Source organism: Ischnura elegans, chromosome X, assembly GCF_921293095.1.
Source record: "Ischnura elegans chromosome X, ioIscEleg1.1, whole genome shotgun sequence".
NCBI lineage: Eukaryota > Metazoa > Arthropoda > Insecta > Odonata > Coenagrionidae > Ischnura > Ischnura elegans.
The window spans coordinates 94,780,991-94,805,221 of NC_060259.1; the positions used below are offsets into that span (position 1 = coordinate 94,780,991).

The 24,231-nt window shown below is 37.5% G+C and overlaps 1 protein-coding gene and 1 long non-coding RNA gene across 4 annotated transcripts in view; one reads left to right on the forward strand and one right to left on the reverse strand.

Moving 5' to 3' along the window:
• The window catches only part of LOC124171767 (host cell factor-like), a 99,862-nt gene extending 90,540 nt beyond the window's left edge, over positions 1–9,322 (reverse strand). For 2 of the 3 annotated variants that reach the window (XM_046551071.1, XM_046551069.1), the window contains exon 1: positions 9,134–9,321. In XM_046551071.1, the coding sequence (XP_046407027.1) occupies positions 9,134–9,293 (160 nt within the window). In that variant the 5' untranslated portion in view covers positions 9,294–9,321. Of the gene's footprint in view, positions 1–9,133 lie in introns of all 3 variants that reach the window. The other variant, XM_046551070.1, reaches the window with a different exon arrangement.
• Positions 9,323–9,375: 53 nt separating this feature from the next.
• On the forward strand, positions 9,376–9,896 carry LOC124171768. The gene is made up of 2 exons (XR_006867952.1): positions 9,376–9,532; positions 9,659–9,896. It is a non-coding gene; the product is annotated as an uncharacterized LOC124171768 (long non-coding RNA).
• The last annotated feature ends 14,335 nt before the right edge of the window (positions 9,897–24,231 follow it).

A 24,231-nucleotide genomic window follows, 5' to 3' on the forward strand; every position in this document is an offset into this window, starting at 1 on the left:
TGGTAGCCCTGAATGCTACCACTACCCCACCGGACCCGCCATCTTAGAGGTGCGATATCATGGAACTATACGCGGCTTGTGAAAAGTACCGCATGGAAATTAATTAATTACAGTCAAACTAAGGCCCTTTCAACAGAACCACTACTAGTTCAGGGATGTGTTCACCAATCCGAAGGCCATAAAAAATACGGCATTGAAAAAGGCGGAGCAAGGTTCGTGGTCTCCCCTTGTGAGTGTAGGAAAAATTAACTCCTTCCGATGAAAGCAAGTGTAATACAAGGAAGGTAAACCAAATTTCAAACATGGGTAACCTATTTCCAACAACAAAAACCACCCTGTTGTGCACCCTGGCATCTCACAGAAGCCACGAGACCTCTCCTGGGTTAACAGACCATAGATGGGTGTCCCAACTCTGTCAGTGTAGCAATGGACTTGATGGAGAAATTTATTTTATGAACTGTCCTCTTAGAGAATGTATTGAGTGCCTTTAGAAAAGCTGAAAATGCGGTGATGATGGAATTGAATACAAAAATATCAGTCATGTTTACTGTCATACTTTAAGGTACAGAAACTGCAAGAAATAAAATTATTTTCAAACACACAATGGCTTTACAATTTTCACCCTCATTCACTTACAAAAGTTCCCTCAGAGTGGTTGACGACAATTCACATCACAGAGGTAAGTAACTGGGATTTTGTTGTTATTACTTCACTAATACAGTATGCTTCGTGAGAATGGCATTTATTCAGGCATGCTAGTTTCTATTGTTTCTTGGTACAGACTTTTATAAAGGCTCCTTGTTTTTTCTAACATGAATTTTCACAATTTTAAGCACATTTTCACTTTTTATGTGAATTTTAAAGGATTTCACACTTTTCACAACTATTTCACGATTTTGAAAGGGTTTTGGTACCTTTTAAACATCTAACCGCCATAAAGCACTTCAGCTTTTTTTCCGAATCCCCAATTGAACCCCAAGTCGCAAATTTTAACTACAGATTCTTGCCACCGCCTCATTACCTCATCCCAAAACCTCCCAATCAAAACATTACCATCAACATCGCTACGCCGCCATTAAGTTTTTTCCCCACCCACTACACATTGTTTGCGCCGACAGGTGAAGTGAAGCTTGCAATTGTGCATGGATTTTTCTGCTTTGATTGGATGGACACCCTGTCACTGCTTCAGTGAATGCAACGTCCCATTCGAGGGAGTGGAAAAAGCTCTGATCCTCTCTTCCGGTTCGCGATTGCGCTATGATGCTTTTCCTACTCATGAAAAATTTTGTTTAAAATCTCTTGTTGGGGTTACACAACAGAATTTAAGCCGTGGAAAATATTAAGGAAAAGTACGACAGGCACATCATGTGAATCTGCACAAGAGATTGACAACCATCATAAGAATCTCATCAAAACAATTCAAGAGACTGAAATTTTATGGTTACATTGATTGGAAATTTGTTCCCCAGAGGTGATTCTCATTCTGCTTCATCAAATTTGAATGGATTATCTTCATTCTGCCTTTTGCACTTCATAATGGAAATAGTATGCTAATTCCTATTACTGCAATGAGAGTCGCAGGCGAGGGACCGCATTTAGGAGGCCCCAGTTAGTATTATGCCACCATTTCTCATGCTTTTTAATCAGTTTACCAATATGTGGGCAGTGTGGCAATAAGAACAACGCAATTCATTTATTCTCAATATTTGCCATTGAGAACAAGCACTCACTAGTATTACACTGTGAAGTTTTGAAATTGATAGATATAACCATGAGGAATATTAATTTTGGTTAACAGCCCCAATTATAACTTTTCCCCAATGACATTCAGATTGCTCTTCTGTAATGACATGAGTAGTGACTTTTCATTAGCCCTATTGAAATGCACTGTGGGTAGTAGCATTTTTAATTGTTAAATCAAGAATCCTCTATTGCAGAAGTTATGCTTGCGACTTTTGTAAATATATATTGTAATGCTGTCATTTCCACTCGATTCTGAATAGACATTTCCCAATGAGGAAGCAACTCGAAAGGCCTCATGCAAGGGAACTCAAAGCAAAAGAATAACGAAACTGAAAAATGAGGTTTCAAGAAATGCTAGTGCGCAGCCCTCTCATTGCCGGCTTTTTTCCAAACTTCTGTAAACATGATGTATATTTTCTAATTGGTGACAGCCTAGTGGCTCCTGTAGTACCCTATTTTGTCATAACTAAGAATATGTATGCTAGTGACATCCACATTTGAATAGATACTTAGTGAACAAGAGTAGCAATCAGATCCGAAGTAAGCAAATACACTGAATCAGTTAATGCCAATATTACACCAGTGGATTAATTTTGGATTAATAGTTACCGCTCCTAGATCATGGTAACTAAAAGCTTAATTTAGCAGCATAAGAATGGACCAAAAATAGTCATATACAGTTAGTAAGAAGATCCATTTTGTCAAGGCCATAAAAAAACGGTGAATGAAACAACCTTTTCCAAATTGATTGAATTGATCCGAATGCACCTAAACAACATTTACCAAAGAGAGAAATAACAATCATAAGGTATTGCACCATATTGATGCTTAAATAACGACTTCAACAGATAATAATTACAACTTCAAGCTTAACTGCGCAAATGCCTAGCATAAGAAAATAATGTCCAGCCTATTGATATACATTTTTAATAACTTATAAATATACTTTTTGATTAAGCCATTCTCCAGGTATGACTTACAAGTTTTCTGGTTTTATACATATGCACTTATATGTTAAAACATTTCCATATTGAAAAAAGGCTCTTTTACAGTCCACATGTAAAGCTAGTATTAAAAGAGCTTGCACATAGTCTTCATCAAATGTAAGTGATTTCCCTTCAACCCCCAGAGAACAGTGACTATCTTCTCATAATCAAGTAGCTCAACAATTTTTTTACCTACATTAAACATTTTGGGCAATCATTCCCTGGGCATAGTGTATCACAAAACAGATAGTACTGCTCAGATTGAAAGAGTACACAGTCACAAACACATCTAATTCGATAAGGGACCCTAGTTCACAAGGCCATCAAGTTTTGGGGTAAGTAAAGGTAAAACTGATACTGAAAATTCACTTGAACACAACAGGAAAGTAGAGACTCATTGAATTTGAGATGTCATGCTCACAAATGTGTAGCAGTATTCCCACTTGGCCTTCACTGAACATATTTACCAAAAACATGCCCTAATTAACCCAATGATTTGATGAGTCACTTTCCTTTTATGATTCCTACTGAGTCACAAAAATGTCCATTACTAATTAATAATACCTCATCAAACAAGGGTCGGCCAGCTATAAAGGATTTTAAAGGGTATTCATTTTAGAGGGTCCCTGTTCTTCTGTAGAAATGGTTAGAAAAAGAGCTAGTTAACTTACATGAAGTGCTGAATATATTTCATATTTATTAAAACATATGTTGAAATACCATTTAATTTAAAAGCTTGAACTGGACAATTTGGTTAGATGTTGAGAAGACATCGTTAAATAATGTAATTTTTTCTTGGTAAACTGAATACACCAGAGTTAATAGTAGGATACTTCTGTATGATAGGAGGTAAAATGATGTGATACAAACAACAATTTCAGATAACTAAATATGCATGCCCCTAATAGCAGGTGACGGCTAAGCATATTCCTAAATAAGGTCTAAACATTCTGATGGGTTTTCTTACTGTCATTGAACATTTATGGTTGTATTCACCTTGAAGAGCATTAAGGAAGGCCGGACGGTGGGCCTAAGTATGTCTAGGATGCATATGGTTGCTATTTAGCTTAGGTATGCATCATTGATGAAAATAGATACACATATTCTAATTTTCAACAATAAAGATGAAATTAATTTGTTTTTGTGTTGGTTAGACAGATTTTGAAGTTGATGTGGGCTAGGTTACTTTCTTATCAAATAGTTGGTAGTCTTTAAGAAAAAAAAACACTTCAATAACCATTACAAAACACACAGATTACTCCAGATGTAACTTGCTGCGAATTTTGAATATTCACAGTGATAAGATTAAATTTCATTATTCCCACTAAAATTTAATTTGAAACTTGCATGACTTGTTTCACCACATTGCGGTATAATCATATACCTAAGATTCTTTTACAGTGGTACCTTGAGATATGAGTTCCCAAACATATGAGATATTTGAAATACGAGCTGTCGAGTGAGCAAAATTTTTGCTTCGAAGTACGAGCAAAATTTGAGATATGAGGAACAGCCAACTGCAGCACTGCACACCACAAAAACAGTGAAGAGAAAAGCAGTGACAAAAATCAAGCATAGAGTATTGTATTAGCATAATTGAAAAAAATACAAATACACACTACAATACTGGTTTTTTCATTTACATTCTCTTTTATTATTTCTTTACATTATTTGTCATTATAAATACATTTTTCTACATCAAAAATGTAACAAAAACAATTGGGATAGCATTTTTGGGGCTGGAACAGATCATGGCATTTCAACCAATTTCAATGGCGAAAATTACTTTGAGATGTGAGCAACTTGACTGATGAGCAAGGTTATGGAACAAATTAAACTCGCAGTATCACTGACTGTCACATCCTGATAGAAAGCCTTGAAAGCAAAGGTGCTTTCAGGGCTTTCTATCAAGAATTGGTTAGCCATTTACATGCAACATGTAAGTGATTTACAGAACCAATAGCATAAGACTTTGAGTCTAATTTCCAGAAAGGAGAAAGTTGCCGAATATAATTTTTTTTAATCAGACATTCATCAGGAATCTCTTATTATATGGCCGAATGGGATAATTTGTGGAATTTCCCGACAATGCTGTTTTCCTCCTTAGAAAGCTTAATGATTGATTGGTGATTATAAAGCTGAGTGGAATGTTTAAGGTTGTTCCATTTACGAAGGGGTCATTCCATGTCAGTTCATCCAGGCATGTCATCCACTGACTCGGATTTTGATGTTTTCATCATTCCATGTAGGAATGAAACTGTGTAAAAATTTTCTTGGCTATCTCTAGTAATTTTTTTGCACGACCATTTGAAGTTTAGGTGAAACTGCAGTTTCTCAATGAATGCGGTATCCAGAAGCAAGCAGAAGAAGAGGAAAATAATTTGTCTCAGCCATACTTTTCATTCAATCCTAATGAAAATTTGCAGGTTTACTACAGAAGTAATGAGGATTCCAAATACTAATTGCAAAATATCCTTAGGGACATGGAAAATTCCCTAAACTCTCATGTTTCATAAGATTTTAGAAAATTTTGCGTCAAAAACATGGTTCTTTAAAACATCAAATTTTGACCTCTTGACCGAAAAACTACTTTGTATAAATAGTTGAAGTGGCATGGCTTATTCAGTTCATTTTCACTTCCTGTTCAATGAATCGCGTCCAGGTCTAAAAGATGTGGTCTCATCATTACATTATTTCAATCATACTTGATGTTGATCTCCGCTCCACTATAAAGTTAAGAAGTATAATTTCTTCACAGTAAATACTGCTACACGTTAATATCTAGTCTTCATTAGAGTGAAGGCTGGTCAAGGTTAGACAATGTATCTTCTTCTTACATTATTCTCATAATTTGCAAAACATTAATCAAGTCAAACACATTAGTAAAGTTTTTATCAACACAAAATGGAGAAAGTTAACCTGTATTGTCATGTATCCTGTATTGCCATGTGTTCTGTAAAGCAACAATCAAGTTATCCCCAGCAATGATGGGTAAGTGCTATGAATTCCTTTTTTATTGGGAGAGAAACAACCTGCACATAAAAAATGTTTTGATTTTTGCATTTATTATGTACTTGATTTATGCCCTGAGTATTTACTCAGATATAGAAAAAAGCTAACACAAACATTTCATCTCACTTGAAGGAAGACCCAACACTGATTGCCAGAGTTGTGAAAGGAGATTATTTTCACATAACATTTTTTTAACAACAAAGCAAGCAAAAAGCCACAAATTTCATTTTTACTGGTGGTTAGTCATACCTTAAGGAGTAAAAAAAAAGTAATATAGCTTGATTCACATATTGCCTCAGGTCAAAATTTTATGTTCTATAGAACCATGTTTTTGTGGCAAATTTTTCTAAAATCTTATGGACCATAAGAGTTTAGGGAATTTTCCATGTCCCTAAGGATATTTAACCATTAGTATTTGGAATCCTCATGACTTCTATAGTAAACCTACAAATTTTCATTAGAATTGGAAGAAAAGTATGGCTGAGACAAATTATTTTCCTCTGGAGGTACAAGTACCTCTGGGGACCACATTCATTGAAAAACTGCGGTTACACCCAAACTGAAAATGGTCATGAAAAAAACTAGTAGAGATACTCAAGAATTATTTTACACTTTTTCATTACTAAATGGAAGGATGAAAATTGCCAAGTTTCATCAAAATTCTAGAAGGTTGGTGTCATACCTGGATGAACAGCCATGGAATGACCCCAAGTTTAATGTCACTCACATATTTTTAGCGGCCTAAAAGGTAATGCATTAAAAGTGGAGAAGTGGTCATTCGTAAATTTATCAAAAAATATACTCAATACAAGATATAATATACACAAATCCAAAGTCAACATTGCACACAATTTTGAACTGCCTTTTAAGTCTTCACCATAATATATAGTTTGCATAGGCACCTGAAAATTTCATTGTTTGGTGGAAATTAGTCAATAGAGCCAGATCTGGATGCATCACACAAAAAATTAAATAGAGACAATCTTTGTAACATGATTTATGAAAACTTATTATGTGACTACAACATGAAAGTTACATCCCTTTTGCTTAGGTATATACCAATGTATTTACGGTGATTCAACAATGTTTGATGAGAAATATTTGATCAATTGGTGGATTTTTCTTCAATTACTTGGTACATACAAAGACTAATACGTTAGAAAAAATTGGTGGAGTGGAATTACAATGAAATGAACCAAACAAAATTGAAGGCAAAGTTTAAAAAAATATGTATCTATCATGGACTAAATAGAACCAGGGTGGGGGCACACTGGCAAATGCATAACAGGCAAAATATCATCTTCAATTCACTAGTTTTCATTATAATCATGAAAGGCTTAAAGAAGTCAATGAAATTAATTAATGTTATATTAATGGAGTTTTTTTTTAAACATTATATTCAGCTATTACACACCTGGCAGATAAAAAACATAATAATTTTGCAATAAAAATCATTATTTATAACTACCTTGGTCCGTGCAAAATTAAATGCAATTACAAACGTCTACTTTTCTTCAAAACTGCTATGCAAGCATATGAATATCTACGTACATTAACCATAGGAAAGAAATCCACACATTCTAAAATTTTTCCAAAAGCACATTAGCATGTCACATCGCAATTGTAGAAGCCATCTCATACCGCCTTAGTGTTCAACTTAATGCATGACACTGTTGCAGGAATACTAATACTTAGGCCCTAGGTTACTGAAAGAAGACATACATGAATGCATTTCGATTCCAACAAAAAATCATTCCCCATGATTGTGAAAAAAATAAGGCTAACCACAAGTCATTGAATTGAACATGAATTACTCATGAATAAAGCACAAGTCAATTGATTTAAAATGACTGTATCACAAAATCAGAAAAATGAGGCAGCAATAGTAAAACTGAAGACAGGTAGGTATAAAGAAAGAAAGTAGATATAAGTGAGGAAAATGTGATATACGACAGGGCGAATAAAATGACTACAGATAGCAATCAAGGCGTCTTGTAAATAGCAATCTACTTCATTTGGTACCCACTATTTACGTTAACAAAGACATTTATTAAGGCATTCATCGGAATGCATCAACAACGTTTCACCTTCATTTCAATACGAACGGTGTTCCTCTGAGACTTCGCACCCGTAAGTAGTCTTAGACCCCCAGGTTAATCAATCATTGGTCATGGGTTCGATTTACGTAAACACGGTAATTAGAATTTTTAGTGTGCCTAGTTACCAGCAAAACTTGCACGAACAAAAATTTATATGAAATAATGATTAATTATTGAAAAATCACAATATCATAGTAAACAGAAATTGATAGCAAACCACTTCAAATCATAATTCAAATTCCCATTTTGAAGCTAACACTGACTTATCAACACATCATGCGCGGGTTTTCGGATATTTATTAACCTGACCCAGAGATCCAATTCGGTTTGAATCATTACAATGAAAATAAGCGAAATGGCTTCAGCCAATCAAAATAGGCTGCTTAAGGTTAAGGCTAAATATATTCTATCAAGTTTGAGAGAGCAATTAAGAACAGCGCCTTCCACGGGCTTCAAATGAACACTTTGAAAAATAAAAACAAGTCCCCTGGAGCTCACTTTTCCAGTAAAATTCAAAACGTGTTTACAGTCAGGACTCTTCAGATTTCTCCAGACTGGGATACGTCAAAATATCAACACTCGAACCGGTATATATTCATTCGAGTATGACAGGGAAATTTGCTTTTGAAGTCATATTGGTACTTTATCGCTAACAATTTTAATAAAAAGAGAATAGGATAAACAAATTTCCACCAAACTAGCATATCATAGTAACAGTTCTCCGAATTTCACAACCATTGCATCGTAATTTCATAACATATATATGGCAACAACTGCATCAGCGTTTCTCATCACAGACTATAAAAAGAAAATGGCTCCCTCCCCCGGATGAACCCTATAAACAGATGATTGTCAACGGGACGCTACATGGATGAAGTAACTAAAAAATTTGCTTCCAAACCTTTCCTAACAGAAAGATGATTAAATATTGACGTCAAAGACAGCAGATAAACAGCACATGCACAGCAAAGTAAATCAAGGACTGTCAATATGAGGCAAGAAAGGTATACGAGACCGAAAAAGACCACTACATAAAGATCATGTCTCTCGCTTGGAGGCTGCCATATTGGATTTCGGTAGAAACCGCCAAATCACAAATAATTGTTATGGCAACAAGGACGATGATTTCCACATACAAAATTGAGGAAAGAACCCATAAAGTAATGCCATATTAAAATTGCCAATATCACCACAGGATGAGCCAGAAAACAGGGGAAAATCTATATATATACAAACAACAATGCCGCCATCTTAAATGAAACCCGAGACGTTACAAGTCAAAAAAACACATACCTGTGTTGTAAACATGTAGTTCGTCGACGATTCCTTCATTGCCACCACCGAAGACAACTATTAAATCTTTAATTGCAACTGCTCTATGCCCATGACGCGGTCTAGGTTGCGGGCCGGTGGGATTCGGCACTCGTTTCCACCTGAGTGTGGAAAGCGCCATGACAGACTCATAATTCCTATACGCACACTGAGTGGCCACCCAAGGTCGAAATTTTGTACAGCTGTATGAGAACTTTAGAGATCAAGATTGCGGTAATGGTTACGCGTCTTCAATGAAGGCTGACAATAATACTTTACGCTTATTAATTCGGGGTCAATATATTGTGCGGATATAGTAGCGCCCTATTTTATTATTGATTTTACATGAATTGATGTGGTTTTTCTGCTAATGGAACCAGGGTATATTATCTATGTTTATGTTTTGAAGTATTTTGAAATCGTTATTGTTTTATCAATATGAAGGAACTGGAGGCGGCGTCTGCTGGTAAATGGTCAAAAAATTGTAAGGCAATTATTCATTTTCAGGGTTCTACACTGTTTTGCGAGAAGTTATCATTTCTATTTTACTTTTGCTACTGTGAGGTTACAGTGGTAATCAATCGATTACCAATGAACTCAGTGAAACGCCAAAATTTATTTTGTAAGAAGAATTTTTGTGATATCCCCAGTATCTGATATGTTGAGAACTTGTGTCAAGAGAATTGTCAAGTGATTTATTGCATGACAATACTTATTGAATTAAAAATACTTAGTTTTTCATAGATATTTTTCTCTTATTAATTTAATGTGTGACGTTGTGGATAAGCTCGCCTCTTAATGTGATTTTTATCATGTGTAGACGTTTTAAGGATAGCGCGTTGATATTTTTCAAAAATTGTGTTTTAGTATCTCATAAAGTGGTCGAATTCCTGCCGCGAAAATGCGATTTTTGAGCTTTGGTAGTAGTTCCTTACGTGGCCAAATGTATTCAATTATTTCAGAAGCAGTGGTGGACGTTACAATAATTGTTCTAGCATTGACCCATAGGTCTCTCGAAATACCAGGTTAATGAAATATTTCAAAGGAAATTTTTTTGCTTTTCTGTTGGCTGAACATTTTAGACCAATGATTTACATTTTTAAATGCGTACAACGCAAAAGTACTGACTTTTGATTGACTGAAATTGATTAAAATATCTTGTAAAGTGGTGTGAGTATCATTGTAATAACTATTTCTCTCGCTTTCTCGTTTAAAATTTTGCGTTACATTGTCGATGATGAAATTCACTGAGCTCTTTGTGTGGCATACAAGCTCTACTGCTAGCTGAAGGTGAAGTTCCTATCAAAAGATATGCTCAGTAGTCAACATATTAAGGTTTTAAACTCCAATTTTTTCTGAGGATTTGAGCTCCTGCCCCTCTAGCTATTGCTTTGTTTATCAGAAAGAAGATGGGGGGTATAAAAAATAGATGAGAAATACAATTCTTGCGCCAATTCAATGACATGAAATAAATGTAACAAGTTGTTTGTTAGGAAAGGCCATTTGTGAATGGGAAACCTTGTCCAGAAATGGAAAAACAATCGTCTCCAGGTCTTACATGAAACATGATTTATAGTCTGAAAAATCACCCAAATTTAAGACAGATTTAATGTCATAAGATTACATATTACTTCTTAAAAATAAACTCAAACATTGGATAACAAAATGGGAAAATTATTGAGCATAGGAAGGTAATTCTCATCTATTTTGCAGCTTCTTTGAGACTATTCAATGCATGGCAGTTGTCAGAAAAATGTTTTGGAGGGGCAATGTATTTTGGAGTGCTTCTCTTGGAGGGGGTAAACCTAAGACCATCTTTTCAGAGCATTTCAGGACTCAAAGTCAAGTGGTTTGAAGCACTTTGTTTTTTCCCGCCTTGCTTCAATGCTCAAATAATGGTAGTTTGTACTATTTGTCGTCAGCATATTGTGGTCATGAGATTGGAAGAGGAGAATTTTAGTGGAAAAGATCATCAACAGGGTAAGAGGAATGGGAAGAGCAAGCATCTCTATTCCTCAAGTTTTCCCCTTGCACATTTTCACTGCATCTCATTCTATCCATTGTACTTCTTTGGGACTTCTACGTGAAACTGCGATACTTGGGCTCTCTGTTTTCATGGGAAATGTGTGAGGTAACAAATGGAAAAATCAATTATTATTTATTCACTCTAATTATTTCTGACATTGTAGTTCGTCAGTGATAAAATGCCATGCAGTTGTGTGCATCTGCAACCATTAGACCACAGAGCAAGGACGTACCCAGGATCAAAACTAGGGGGGGCAAGCCATGGTTGTTCAAGTTATAGGTAAGATTTAAGCATGGAAAAGGTGAACGAAACCAACAATTTAATGAATCTGCAACAGCTCTTTAGTAGGTAGTTTTTAAAATTATTTTCTTGAAAAAAATATTATTTCGCTTAAAGACATTTGTGAATTTTTCTTCTAGGGGTGGGGGGGGCAGCTGCCCCCTCCTGCCCCTCGCTGGGTACGCCCATGCCACAAAGTCACTATTAACAGCAGGTGAGTGCTCAGGAGGAGGGACACAGCTAGAAATTAAGGCTGGGGGGTTTAGGTGCAATTAATACCAGGTTGTGTGGGGGAATGGAATACCCACCAGGATGAGTGGTAGGTGCAAGATTAATAAATTGTGGAATTTCAAGATAAATGGTGAGTTTTACAGCTTTCTGAGGGATACTTTATTAATCCTTACACTCAGTGGCGCAGCGAGAGGGGATTTTGGGGGATAAAACCTCCCCCAGAGCTCATAGAAATTTTTAAGTTACATCTATTTTACTTAATTGGATTAATATTGCGTATAGAATAGTGTGAGGATTAATAAAATATCCCTAGGAAGGCCGTAAAAATCATCATTTTGAACCGTTTATCTTATTTTTTTCTGGCGGAGGACATCCACACCTCCCACTTACCCTGGCGGGTATGCAATACTCCAAGCCCCCAGTATTAGTTGCGCCTGAAACCCCCCCTAGCCCTTATTCCTAGCTGCGCCCCTGCTTAATCTATTCTTTTAATAATATCAATCCAACTAAGTAAAATGGATTACACTCAAAATTTCTCGGAGCTCTGGGGTGGTTTTATTCCCTCAAACCTCCCCCCTCGCTGCACCACTGCTCACTACCATCCATTCACTAAGTGTGCTTGGATCTGCTTCCATGTTTCTCTTCTTCTCACCTCTTCTAAAGATTATCCTTCATGAATAAGGGCAATGTCGTCATCGAAGGACATTAAATTATCCAGTGAATTTACAGTTACACATGCCATTTATATAGATAAGAAATAATATTCATGTATTTATGAAATATTATTTATGTATTTAAAAAATAAAATATCACTGTGTTTTCTTGTAGAAAGTGAGTTAACCTAATGGTACATTGATCTCTGTGCCCCTTTATTCATGATCAATCATCCTAAGTTATAGCTTAGCACTATAATTCTTGGGCCATACAAGTGGAGGAAAACTGAAGGACCAAAGTCTCATGTGTAAACTAGGTGAATAATCTTGAAATGTCTTGAAAACTTGATCATATCTCGTGTCCAAGAATACTCTCCTGTGAATTTGATAGTGGGTAAATAAACTTCGTGGAAGTCTGTGAAAGACAAACTGCTGAAGAATTGAAGAATGATCGCAGGCTTTCTTAAGGTATACAATCGTAGAAGGTTACTCGGGAAGCATGGGCGTACCCAGCGAGGGGCAGGAGGGTTCAGCTGAAGACCCCCCCTCCTAGAAGCAAAAATCGCAAATGTCTTTAAGGAAAATAATATTTTTTTCAAGCATATAATTTTTAAAAACAAATGAGCTGTTACAGTTTCCTTAAAATGTAAATTTCAATCACATTTTCCATGCTTAAACCTTACCTACAACTTGAACCACCATGGCTAGCCCCCCACCCCTTTATCATCTTGGGTACGCCCTTGTCAGAAATTCCACCGGGTCAGGTTCTCCAACTCGGCCAACGTTTCGATTTACGAGTTGTCCATCGTCATCAGTGTATGTCGAATCTTGGATATTGTCCTCCTGATATAGGGCCGACGGCGGTATCAACCATCCATCCATCGCGATTTTGCAATCGTATCCACCGTTTCCGGCAAATTTGCCAGAATCCTCAAGAAGCATGAAATCGAAGCCTATTTTCGTCCCCCGCTTAAACTTAAGAGGCCAAGGACCCTTGAGGCCTTCAGACTCCGAGTATCTACCAGATACCATGCACATGCAGCCTGGTGTATGTGTGAGAGACAGGGAGGACCATTGACACTAGATTAGAAGAACATCTACGACATTTTAGACTCGGCCAGCCTGAAAAATCGGGCGACCACAGCATTCTCTCCGACCTCGCCATTTGTTGGGAGAAGACCAAAGTCCTTTATCCGATAGACAAATTTTGGGAAAGACTGGCAAGGGGGCCACTGAAATTCGACTGAACACCACCATGAACCGTGACATTGGCTACACACTGAGCACCTTATGGAAATCGGTGCTGAGGAGCATTCGTGAGGAACGGGAAAAAAAAGTCGGGAATTCCTCGACCAATCACGTTAACTCCTGCCCCGGTTATTACCGCCGTCATCCGTTTATAAGGAGGACGATTTCCAAGATTCGATATGCCCTGATTATGGACAACTCGTACATCGAAACGTCGGCCGAGATGAGTTGGAGAACCTTCCACGATGCAGAAGAATTGTGGAAATTGATGTAGTGGACTTAGAAGTCTGAGGTGACCTACAGTTGCTCCCAGAGGCGTAACTATGAGGGTAAGAGGGGATGAGGGAATAGATCCGTCCCAAAGCCTCAGGGAAATAAAAAAATATTTTAAACTATCGTCTACTTTTGACGTAATAATAACTACATCTGATTAAAGTTAAATTTTTAGTACCAAAATTATGTAAAATGTATTTTCAGGCATGTCTTTTTTCAAAAATTTTACCAGATTTTGCCTGGGGGAAAGGGGTAGCCACATCATCTCCCCCAAAGGCATATTCCTAGCAACTTCACTGGTTGTTCCTAAACAGTGCTTTAGGTGCAGCGCTCTGAAACTCGTCCACTAACGTCACGTGAAGTTTTCTCAGGTTTTCACCATGCAATGGATGGCACGGGCAGCTCACCACTTACCGACGGAAGAAATAGACAAGGACACAATAATGAAAGGAAAGATCAAGGGTACTGCGTAGAGGAGGCCCAATTCCATTCTGAGGGGGCTGATTTCTATTGCCACTACGGTCGCATTTGTCGCAAGCCCGGTCGGCTTTCAAAAATGTCCGCGGCGCGGTGATGAGGGCAATGCGATCCACTTTTTTTTCCAAAATTTTGCAGTATAACGTTTGTCATTAGGAAGAATAGCATTGGAGAGTTATGAAATTGATAAATTACATCAGCCTGAGTGTAAATTTTCGTTGACACCGCTAGTTATACCTTATTTCCCCGGGAAACTCGGATCAATTTGTCTGTCAGCGACGCCAGTAGCGACTTCTGTAAACCCATTCAAGTGCGCGGAGGGTGACAACACAATCAGATGCCGACCTTAGGTTCCTCTTTTGTAATATTCGTGGGAAAGATGCAAACTCATGCGATAGCTGAGAGAAGAGATAGCAAGAGACAGGAACATGCGTTTCAAGGCACGCTTAGCCCAAGTGAAGTAAGCCAATATGGCCGATACTCTGCTTCATTCTTTCATGTGACACCTTAAGCGCAAACATATAAATAATTTCTCAGGTAAGGAAAGAAAGGGATAGGAGCATATAATATAATAACGACGAGGACAACGGCGCTGTGTAGATGGAAAAAACAGAAATCAGAGGGTAACAATGCGGCCTGACTGGGACACGAACCCAGAACCTACCGGTTGCCGGCCGGGTGTTTTACCAGTTGCGCTTCGAGGACGCTCAAAAATACCGTTATTTTGGCAGGGGTTACCGGTTACCACAGAAAACTCCCTTTGCTATGGCCCACTGGAGTAACCAATAGATGACACTGGGGCCAGGGGCGCAGCTAGGAATTATGGCTGGGGGGTTTAGGTGCAACTAATACCTGGGTGTGGAATACCCACCAGGATAAGCGGTAGGTGCGAGGTTAATAAATTGCGGGATTTTAAGACAAATGGTTCAAAATTGTGAGTTTTACGGCTTTCTGAGGGATATTTTATTAATTCTTACCCTATTCTATTAATAATATCAATCCAATTAAGTAAAATGGATTATCTTAAAAATTTCTCTGAGCTCTGGGGGGGGGGAGGTTTATCCCCCTCTCTGCGCCACAGATTGGGGCAGCTCGCCACTCACCAACAGAAGAAATGGGCAAGAGCACAAGAATGAAAGGGAAGATACACACACGCGATAGCTGAAAGAACAGGAACATGCGTTTCGGTAAATGCTGAGCCCAAGTGAAATAAGCCAATATTGCCGATACACTCCATTATTCACACGACGCCTTGAGCGCAAAAATGCAAATAAATTCACAGATAAGCAAATAAAGGGATAGGCACATATAATAGAAAAGGGACGAGCACAACGGTGCTGTGGTAGATGGGAAAAAACAGAAATCAGAGGGTAAAAATGCGGCCGGACTGGGAATATATATATATAATAAAATTAAATATATTTATAACTCAAGAATGACTGAAGCGATTTTTAAGATATTTGGTTTTTTGGATTCGTGTCAGCCCCGTATAACAGCATAAACATTGAAAATAGTACACGTTTACGAAAACAACTAATTTTGATCTGCCATTTTTTTTAAGTTGATATAACACTGCAAAATCTGTCTAGTCGGTCGAAACTAGATGATTTGATAAAATTGATTGTTTGAGGCGTAACTGGATGAAAGCGAATCATTATTAAAATTAAATAGAAGAACTTTCTGCTTTCACATGAATATTTATTCACACATTTACACGACCATGGTTTCAACGTTATTTGTTTTTCCAATTTGATGACTGACATGGAGGCATAGCGAGATTATTGTTAGGAATCTGAATTCCGATGTCATTTTGGTAACACTGTAAAAGCTTTCAATTCTAGCGAAACTATAGTGCGTTCCACATTTAGTTGACAGTACGGGCTTTATGGAGATGTGCGAGTGATTTGAAACTTCCGCTCCACTGGCAGGCATCCTGAAAACGTATGCAACCACTCATAACTGCGCGCCAAATGGTGTACTTCAAAAGAAGAATTTGGGATCCCACGAAAGGCGACATAAATAAAGACATATATAAGCGTAAATTACAATTTATTTACTGGAATATATGATCAAAAATCTTTTTTTGTCGTATTTGTGAACTAATTCTATATCCTTATGCAGAATAACGAAGAGAAAAAAATTTAATGTAAAGAATAACAATGAAGTGAAGGATTCGCGATTCCAGCCAAGGGAGACACCACCTGGCGGAGAACGCTCGAAACAGAGGAACGATGGTCATGACGCGGTAGTGCTATGAGGAATAGTGTATATGAGACCTTTACTCTGTTTTATTGACTAGTTACGGGGTGATACCTACTTTTTGGTCTCAAAGCAATTATTACCGTTACTTGAGGTTAAATATTCTGTAATTCTACGACCCTGTAATAACTGCAGCACAAGTGGAATTGTTTCAAAGCGAGGCGACGGCTGTTGTTCCCGCACGTAGGTAGGAGCAGAAAGCTCTTGCTTAGGACGATTTTATAGGAGATACGTTGGTTTTACATGTTATAGCTATTAATATAGTGTTATTTAAATTGAAAATCGTTCATGTGTCAGGTTACGCAGAAAAAAGTAGAAAAATAGCGTATATCCAATGCATCAAAGTATCCGATATCCGTGATCGCTGTTTTCAAGATTTTCAATATAACATACTCAATATTTACATCGCCATTATTATGAGCGGGATGGTATTTGCCACTGTTAGTCTGATAAATGTGTTTTTTTCTTCTGTGCGCGATGTGCTATTGAACAATTTACCTAAAGTTGCTGAGTATAGTAACTCAAGATTTACGTTAAGTTTCAATAGCAAGGAGGATGAACCTACTGTACCATTGAACGTTCGATTTTTAACAGTCTCACGATGTAAATTAGTAATATATGCATTATGGTAAACATTGTTAGCTTATTTTGATTGATTCCAGGTGTCAATTCGAAGTCATACATAGTCACAGAACATACTGCTTTCAGACAAGAAATGGACGACTTTCACCTATTCAAGGCAATGCCAAGTTTCATTTCGACTTTGAAATGTGATAGTGGGCAAAGAAACTTAGTCCCCAAATTCCTTTCCCCGTAGACAGTTACAATAACTCATTCAACCGATTATTATTTAACTGTGACACCCAATTTAAATTCAAAACCTAGCCAATTTCATGTGATGCTCTGTCGAATAACCATAAACTGGTGTTAATAAGATTGCTAGAAGTAATATTATTTCTACAGAATATTACAAAGATAATATTGAAATTCCTTTCTGAGGTAGCCGAACGATAAAAACTAATATTATTGAGACAAGTACAACATATCATACTATGACATAATTCATGTAAAAATATCAGGTCATTTAGTTTCCTTCTAACCATCAGCGGTTGGATATCCAAAATATGTATTGTTTCTCTGCATGGGGTATGCTTAGTATTGAATCCACCATAGTAGTTTAAAATTTGCTTTGTACCCTTTCAGTTGTAATCATTTACACTTTATAATAAGGATGCCATATAACCCTGTTAAATTCGAGAATAGGGCATACCAGTTCTGAATGCAATACTTTGAGCAAATGAATGTGTTTTTGTTACTGAAAGCAGACGATTTATAGAACCTCGCATACATGCGAGCCTTTTGCAAATTATTAAGTACAACCTATTAATTACACCAACTTGTATATTTTCATCTGAGGAATTATTAAAAAAATTATTAAATATAGCTAAATTAGTAGTAGTAGACATTATTTATCTGAAACCTTGCTGTTCAGTAACTCGTATGTACATACTTCAACATGGGGATAAAGAATGAAGAACTACCGTCTCCATGATTTTACCAAGAACAGGGAATCAACAGTAAAGATATTTAAGTCGTCCTTAAATTTCTAAATCATACCAAACAATTTCATTTCCCAATGGTTAATCACATCACATAACTATTTAGTTCATTTCTTATCCGGAATATAGGTGAACACAGCAATCCACATCAGTGAAGCAGACGGCTCTGGCACCCAAATACAACACGAAAACTGCCTGAAATGGATTATGGTTCCATGTATTGAAGCGGCAGATTGTGTATAAAATACTATTAAGTTCTTTTGTAGTGTATTCCATAGAAATGGCTAGGAATTAACGCGATACGAGTCGGATAGAGTCGAGAATCAAACCTGACTCGTAATGATTAGGTACATTATAAACACCTTTAGTTACATCGTCAAGCAGTTTTATTCAGTTCTAGATCTTCTTACGGACGAAAGAAGCCGAGAAATACACCGTACGAAGGTTTTAAAAGAATATTTCTATCTTATTAGCTCTTGATATTATGGTTTATGTTCTCTCCGTAAGCCAAAGCTTTATGATTGTTTTGATTTTACCATCACTCTGGCGGCCATATTGGAAATTGACGTCACTGACAGCAGCGCCGCCATCGGTCATTTGAGTCTCGAATAGCAAAATTTTTCGCCACTTATTTATTCCAAATCGCGAAAAATTATATTCTTTATATAATATGCAATGTTATATGACTCTGCCTTGTATTTGATGAAAGGCTGTGTTAAATGAGCTAAATGTCTATTTCCACTTCCTTGATACGCGGATGAATTATAACGACCCTGTCAGCACCATCATTATAACACATTTGCAACACAATCGTATTACAATAGTTTTTCAAAACGGATTATGTTGTATTACAATGGTATTATAGTTGTAGTACTGTGTCAAATGCCCTCTGAAACCATTCTATTACGATTGTAATACAAAGCTGAATTACGAATGTATTACAAATTGTATTCCTTTTGGAATACAACGGTATTACTGTTGCAAATACAAGACTCATCAGTCTTACCACGAACCAGCCATAGCTAACTGTCACCCAGTAATGCAGTGGTGTAACTATTGGGAGGATGAGGGGGATAGATCCCCCCCCCCCCCCCAAAGCCTCAGAGAAATAAAAATAATATTCAAATCTATTGTCTAGTTTTGACTTATAGTAAATTTTAACGTAACCTTTTACTGAAACCGAAATTTTAAGTGCTAAAATGATGTAAAATGTATTTGCAGGCATGTCATTTTTCCAAAATTTTCCTTAAACGGGGGGTGGTGGGTGGGAGGTCGCCCCTCCTCATCCTCTCTCATCCCCCCAAAGCATACTCCTAGTTACACTACTGCATTAATGGTCAACTGTTTACTAATGACCTGGGCCCTGGGGCATTATTCTGGTTCTTTATGGCATATAGCCACCGCGATATGTCGAAAAAATTGGCGAACGGTGACTGAATTCGTATTCTCATTTTCATTTGCTAGCTATTTCGCCAGAAAAGCTCCGCTTCGTTCCTCTGGCGAGAAAAAAAGTTATGCTCGTTCTGTCAGGCGAACATATAGCGAATTTAAACATCCGCCAAGAGCGAATTTTGCTAGCGACGACAGTGAAGTCGCTCTAGCGGCTTGGCGAAAGAATTGATTGGAGGCCGACTCGTGATTTAATTACAGCTGTACACCATTATTATGCTATCTTTTTGATCCCAATGAGTTTAATTGTTATTAAGATGCTTAGCATACAACTTTTGTGTTGGTACTCGCCTTGTCGTTCTACGAAAGTAAATGGATGGGAATATAATCAACAGATTTAGGCGTTACTTGGTGGAACGATGAGATATTCATGGTTAAATAAAAAACACAGTACTATTCCACAACCTTATATTTTTGGAGTCTACTAGTTTCAACGTTACAACGTCAGTTAGTCTTGATAATGACGTTGTAACGTTGAAACTAGTAGACTCCAAAAATATAAGGTTGTGGAATAGTACTGTGTTTTTTATTTAACCATGAATAAATGGATGGGATTAAAAGTGGGTTTGCATTTGAATGAACCGCGACGATTTTGTCTGGCAAGCGTATTGTGTTATTGTGGAAGTGCTGTTTTTCTGAGCATATAAATGGCTTGGATTGCCTGAGAAAAGTTTTTGTTTCGGTTTTTATGCTAGTGAACGTTTCATCGGAGACAATAAGAAAGAGACTGACTGGAGCTTCCTAATTTAAGAGAAATTTGCACAAAAAATAAAGTAATGGTATAGTGATTAGCACGGCCATCTACCAAACTTAAGGTTATAAGTTCGATTCCTGCCATAGTAGCTTTTTTTTACTCCTCCACAAGAAAAAGGTTCGCATACTATGCTTTTCATCTTCAGAGGCAAGTCACTTGAAGTCGTCAAAATATTTTCTTTGTACAGGAAAATAAATCTCATCAGTTGTTCAGATTTTATAAAGACTCACTGAATTTCACTATTAAGCTTTACATATATGTCCGGCAGAGCTCTAGGCAGCATATGATGTGTAGTACGCTGTTATGCCGCCTTTAGTGATCATCTAACATCAGCAAATGATATTAGCATGACAATAATTGACAGTATTCTTTGCCTATTCTTCCCTAAAATCTTATTCTTGCCTGACATAAGTTCCTTAGCGTACGATAAGATGCTTGTCAATTTCTTCCGTAGTGAAATCATAAAACAGATATCTATATTATTTTGTGCCATCTGGGTTAGGTTAAAATGGAAAATATTAACCCATAAGTTTCCACGGATTGACTTTTGGACTCATCGTTTACATCTACGAAAAAGATGAAAAACAAGGACAACGGACAACTACGGAAAACGACGAATGAACACAGGGGCGCAGCTAGGAATTAAGGCTGGGGGGGTTTCAGGCGCAACTAATACTGGAGGTTAGGAGGTATGGCATACCCGCCAGGGTAAGCGGGAGGTGCGGGGGCCCTCCTCCAGAAACAAATTTAAGATAAATGGTTCAAAATGGTGAGTTTTATGGCCTTCTGAGGGATATTTCATTAATTCTTACACTATTCTATGTCTATGTATAGTATGTAGTCTATGTATAAGTCATATTAATCCAATTAAATAAAATAAATTAAACTTAAAAAATTGTCTGAGCTCTAGGGGGGGTTTCATCCCCCAAAACCCCCCTCGCTGAGCCACTGAATGAACAAGCAATATAGTACAACAATACTTTTGTAGCAATTTTATAGTCTTACGCAATAAAACAAACCCTGGCATAATATATTTTTGAAATATGATTTGAACTCTGAAGCTCTTCAATTGCTTCGGACTGCGGAGGCGCTGAAATTATCTCGAGACCATTGACTTATGGGTATTCGTCATTGCCTACGTCACAGTATTTCGCCAAGAGAACGAGGTTAGAAAGAAGCGATAGGCGGGGCAAAAAGAACGATAATAATCGCGGAGAAAATTTTCGCTTCGCTTCGAGTTGCCGTAGCGAAGCGAAGACTCGGGCGAAAGGAGAACGAGAATCACAGCCCTGGATAGGGACCACCTACCCGGGCGGGATTCGAACCGCGACCAACGAGCCGAGTTATAACTAGCGCGCCGCAAGTCATGATATATTATTATGCCGCTCCCCAGGGGCTATTCTCACGAGGTTTTGAGCGTTAGTCAATTGCCCCTTCTTGGAGCAAGTTTAGGCAACAGACTTGAACCTAAAAACGGCGGTAACCTAAAACCTACCCACAGTTGCAGTGCTAACAGTTTGTCTTGTCTACCGTATCTGCCGTTGTCCTGCCTTATTAAGAAGTTTTTGTATTTTTCAATCTAGCGGCACATCTTACAGGTATTTTTATCCGAATATCATTACACCTGCTATATGTGTTTGTGGCTCCGGTACAAAATTTGCCATCGAATTTTCGATAACTTCTGTAGGCACCCCAATTAACATAGCTACCAAAAAAGCAAAGAAAACGGAAGATGAAAACTTCGAATTTAAAGTAGAGTGGACCGAGAATTTTGCATTTATTTAAAACTTGGATGGACTTCTGGCATCTCTTATGTGGACTGGAGAAATTCACGCATGCAAGAAGTCAAATTTAGAGAGAGACACTTAACAAGAAAGCACGCGTCATTTAGCACTAAATATCCTACCGGTGATGCAAGGAAAAAAGCAGATGAGGAACTTCAGAAGAGTCAAGAATCTTTATCTTCTGTGTTTAATAACTGTATGCAATCTTCCAGCAATATTAATATGGCAAGTTTTGTTTTTAGCCAAGGGATTGCTAAGAGAGAGAGAAGGTACACAGACGGCGAATACATAAAAAATTGTTTAATAAATGCCTCCGAAGAGCTATTTTGGGATTTTAAGAACAAAGCAGATACTTTGAAAAGAATTAAAGAGTTACCAATGCCTGCCAATACCATTAAAGATAGCACAATTAAAATGTGTTCGAATATTACCACCCAGCATATCGGAGATCTGAAATTGGTTTCAGCTTAATAAACAGCAGTTGACGAGTCTTGTGGCACAAATAATACAGCGCAAGTTTCACTTTTTGTAAGATTTATTTCTCATTGAGGCCCTAAAGAAGAACTTTTAGGATTATTGCCACTCAAGGGTCAGACACATGGAGAAGATGTTGCAAATGCTGTAATTGAGTGTATAGATAAACATCATATTCCCCACGATAAAAATTGTGTCGATTTCAACAGATGGGGCCGAAAATATGACCAGCGTAAAAAAGGATTTGTTGCTAATTTGAAAGAAAAAATAAATCACGAGATACTTGTATACCATTGCATCATTCACCAAGAAGCACTTTGTGCGCAAACATTTCCGGATGAAATTTGTAAAGTTATGGAATTAGTGATTACCATTATGAACTCCATTTTAGCTAAAGCTCTTAATCATCGCCAGTTCAAAGAATTTTTATTTGAAATTGAGAATGAGTACGCTGATCTTCTGCTTCATAACAAATGCACAACTCCAGGAGCTCACCATGTAACACTTTGCAAACTTTTGTTCTTGAAGAAATCATCGATATCTGTCACACCTAAGGAAAAAGTACCCTAATGGAGAAAATTGTGCCAACTTGTTCCTATTCCTAATATATTAACGAAGTGGATTAGCTGAGATACGTTAGCGGAATACATTAAAGAATATTGTAAGGACTTAAGAATTTTAGTCAACTTCGGATGAAGAGATTAGTTATATTGGATTAAATAATGTAAATAAAATACGCTGCTGTTGAAACTGCATGTATAAGTAGACTCTTCATTATTTTCTACGTTAGGAAGTTGCTGGGTTAAGTTTGAGGTTTTTAATATTTTGCATTTCCTTGTGATCAATATTTCCCCTTCGATATGTTTTGCTCAGTAGTATTGAGTTCGATAAAAGTTCTTTTTTATTCTTGGAAAAGGATGCTTTATACAACGATTTTTTTAACCGCCTTTGTCACAAAATGGATCTTTCTACCGACTTTATATACTGAATTTTGGTCCATTTTTATACCGTGAAGCTTTTATTTACCATGATCTAGGAGCACTGGTTATTGCTTACGTCACAATATTTCGCCAAGAGAATGAAGTTACCCGAAATGAGCAATAGGCGGGGCGAAAAGAACGAGAATGACGGCGGAGAAAATATTCGCTTTGCTTCGAGTTTCCTTGGCGAAGCGAAGACCCGAGCGAAGAAGAACGAGAATACACGCCACGGTCACATGTGCACGCTAGGGCGGATCGGAAAAAATCGAATTTTTTTCAAATTCATCTGGCCCAATGGAAAAAAGTTGTGGGACAGATCAAAAATAAGGCCTGAAAAATTTGAGACCTCTAAGTGAACCTCTGACCCTCGCTCAAATGCAATTTAGGGGGGCAGGGTCAAAATTCGTAAAATTAAACATTTTATGGCCATTCCCAATAGATTTTGCCGAGATTCCTTGTAGGGCAAACATTTCGTGCATTTTGACGTATCTGCCATCGTTTAGCCACAAAATGCCTAATTTGAGTCCGCGTCCGCGAAGGAAATATTCCAACGCCCGCGCAGCGTCGCGGATACAAGAGCGGCAGGTCGATCCCGTCCCCTCCCCGCTAGCTTCTCCCCCTCCCACGCCTCGAA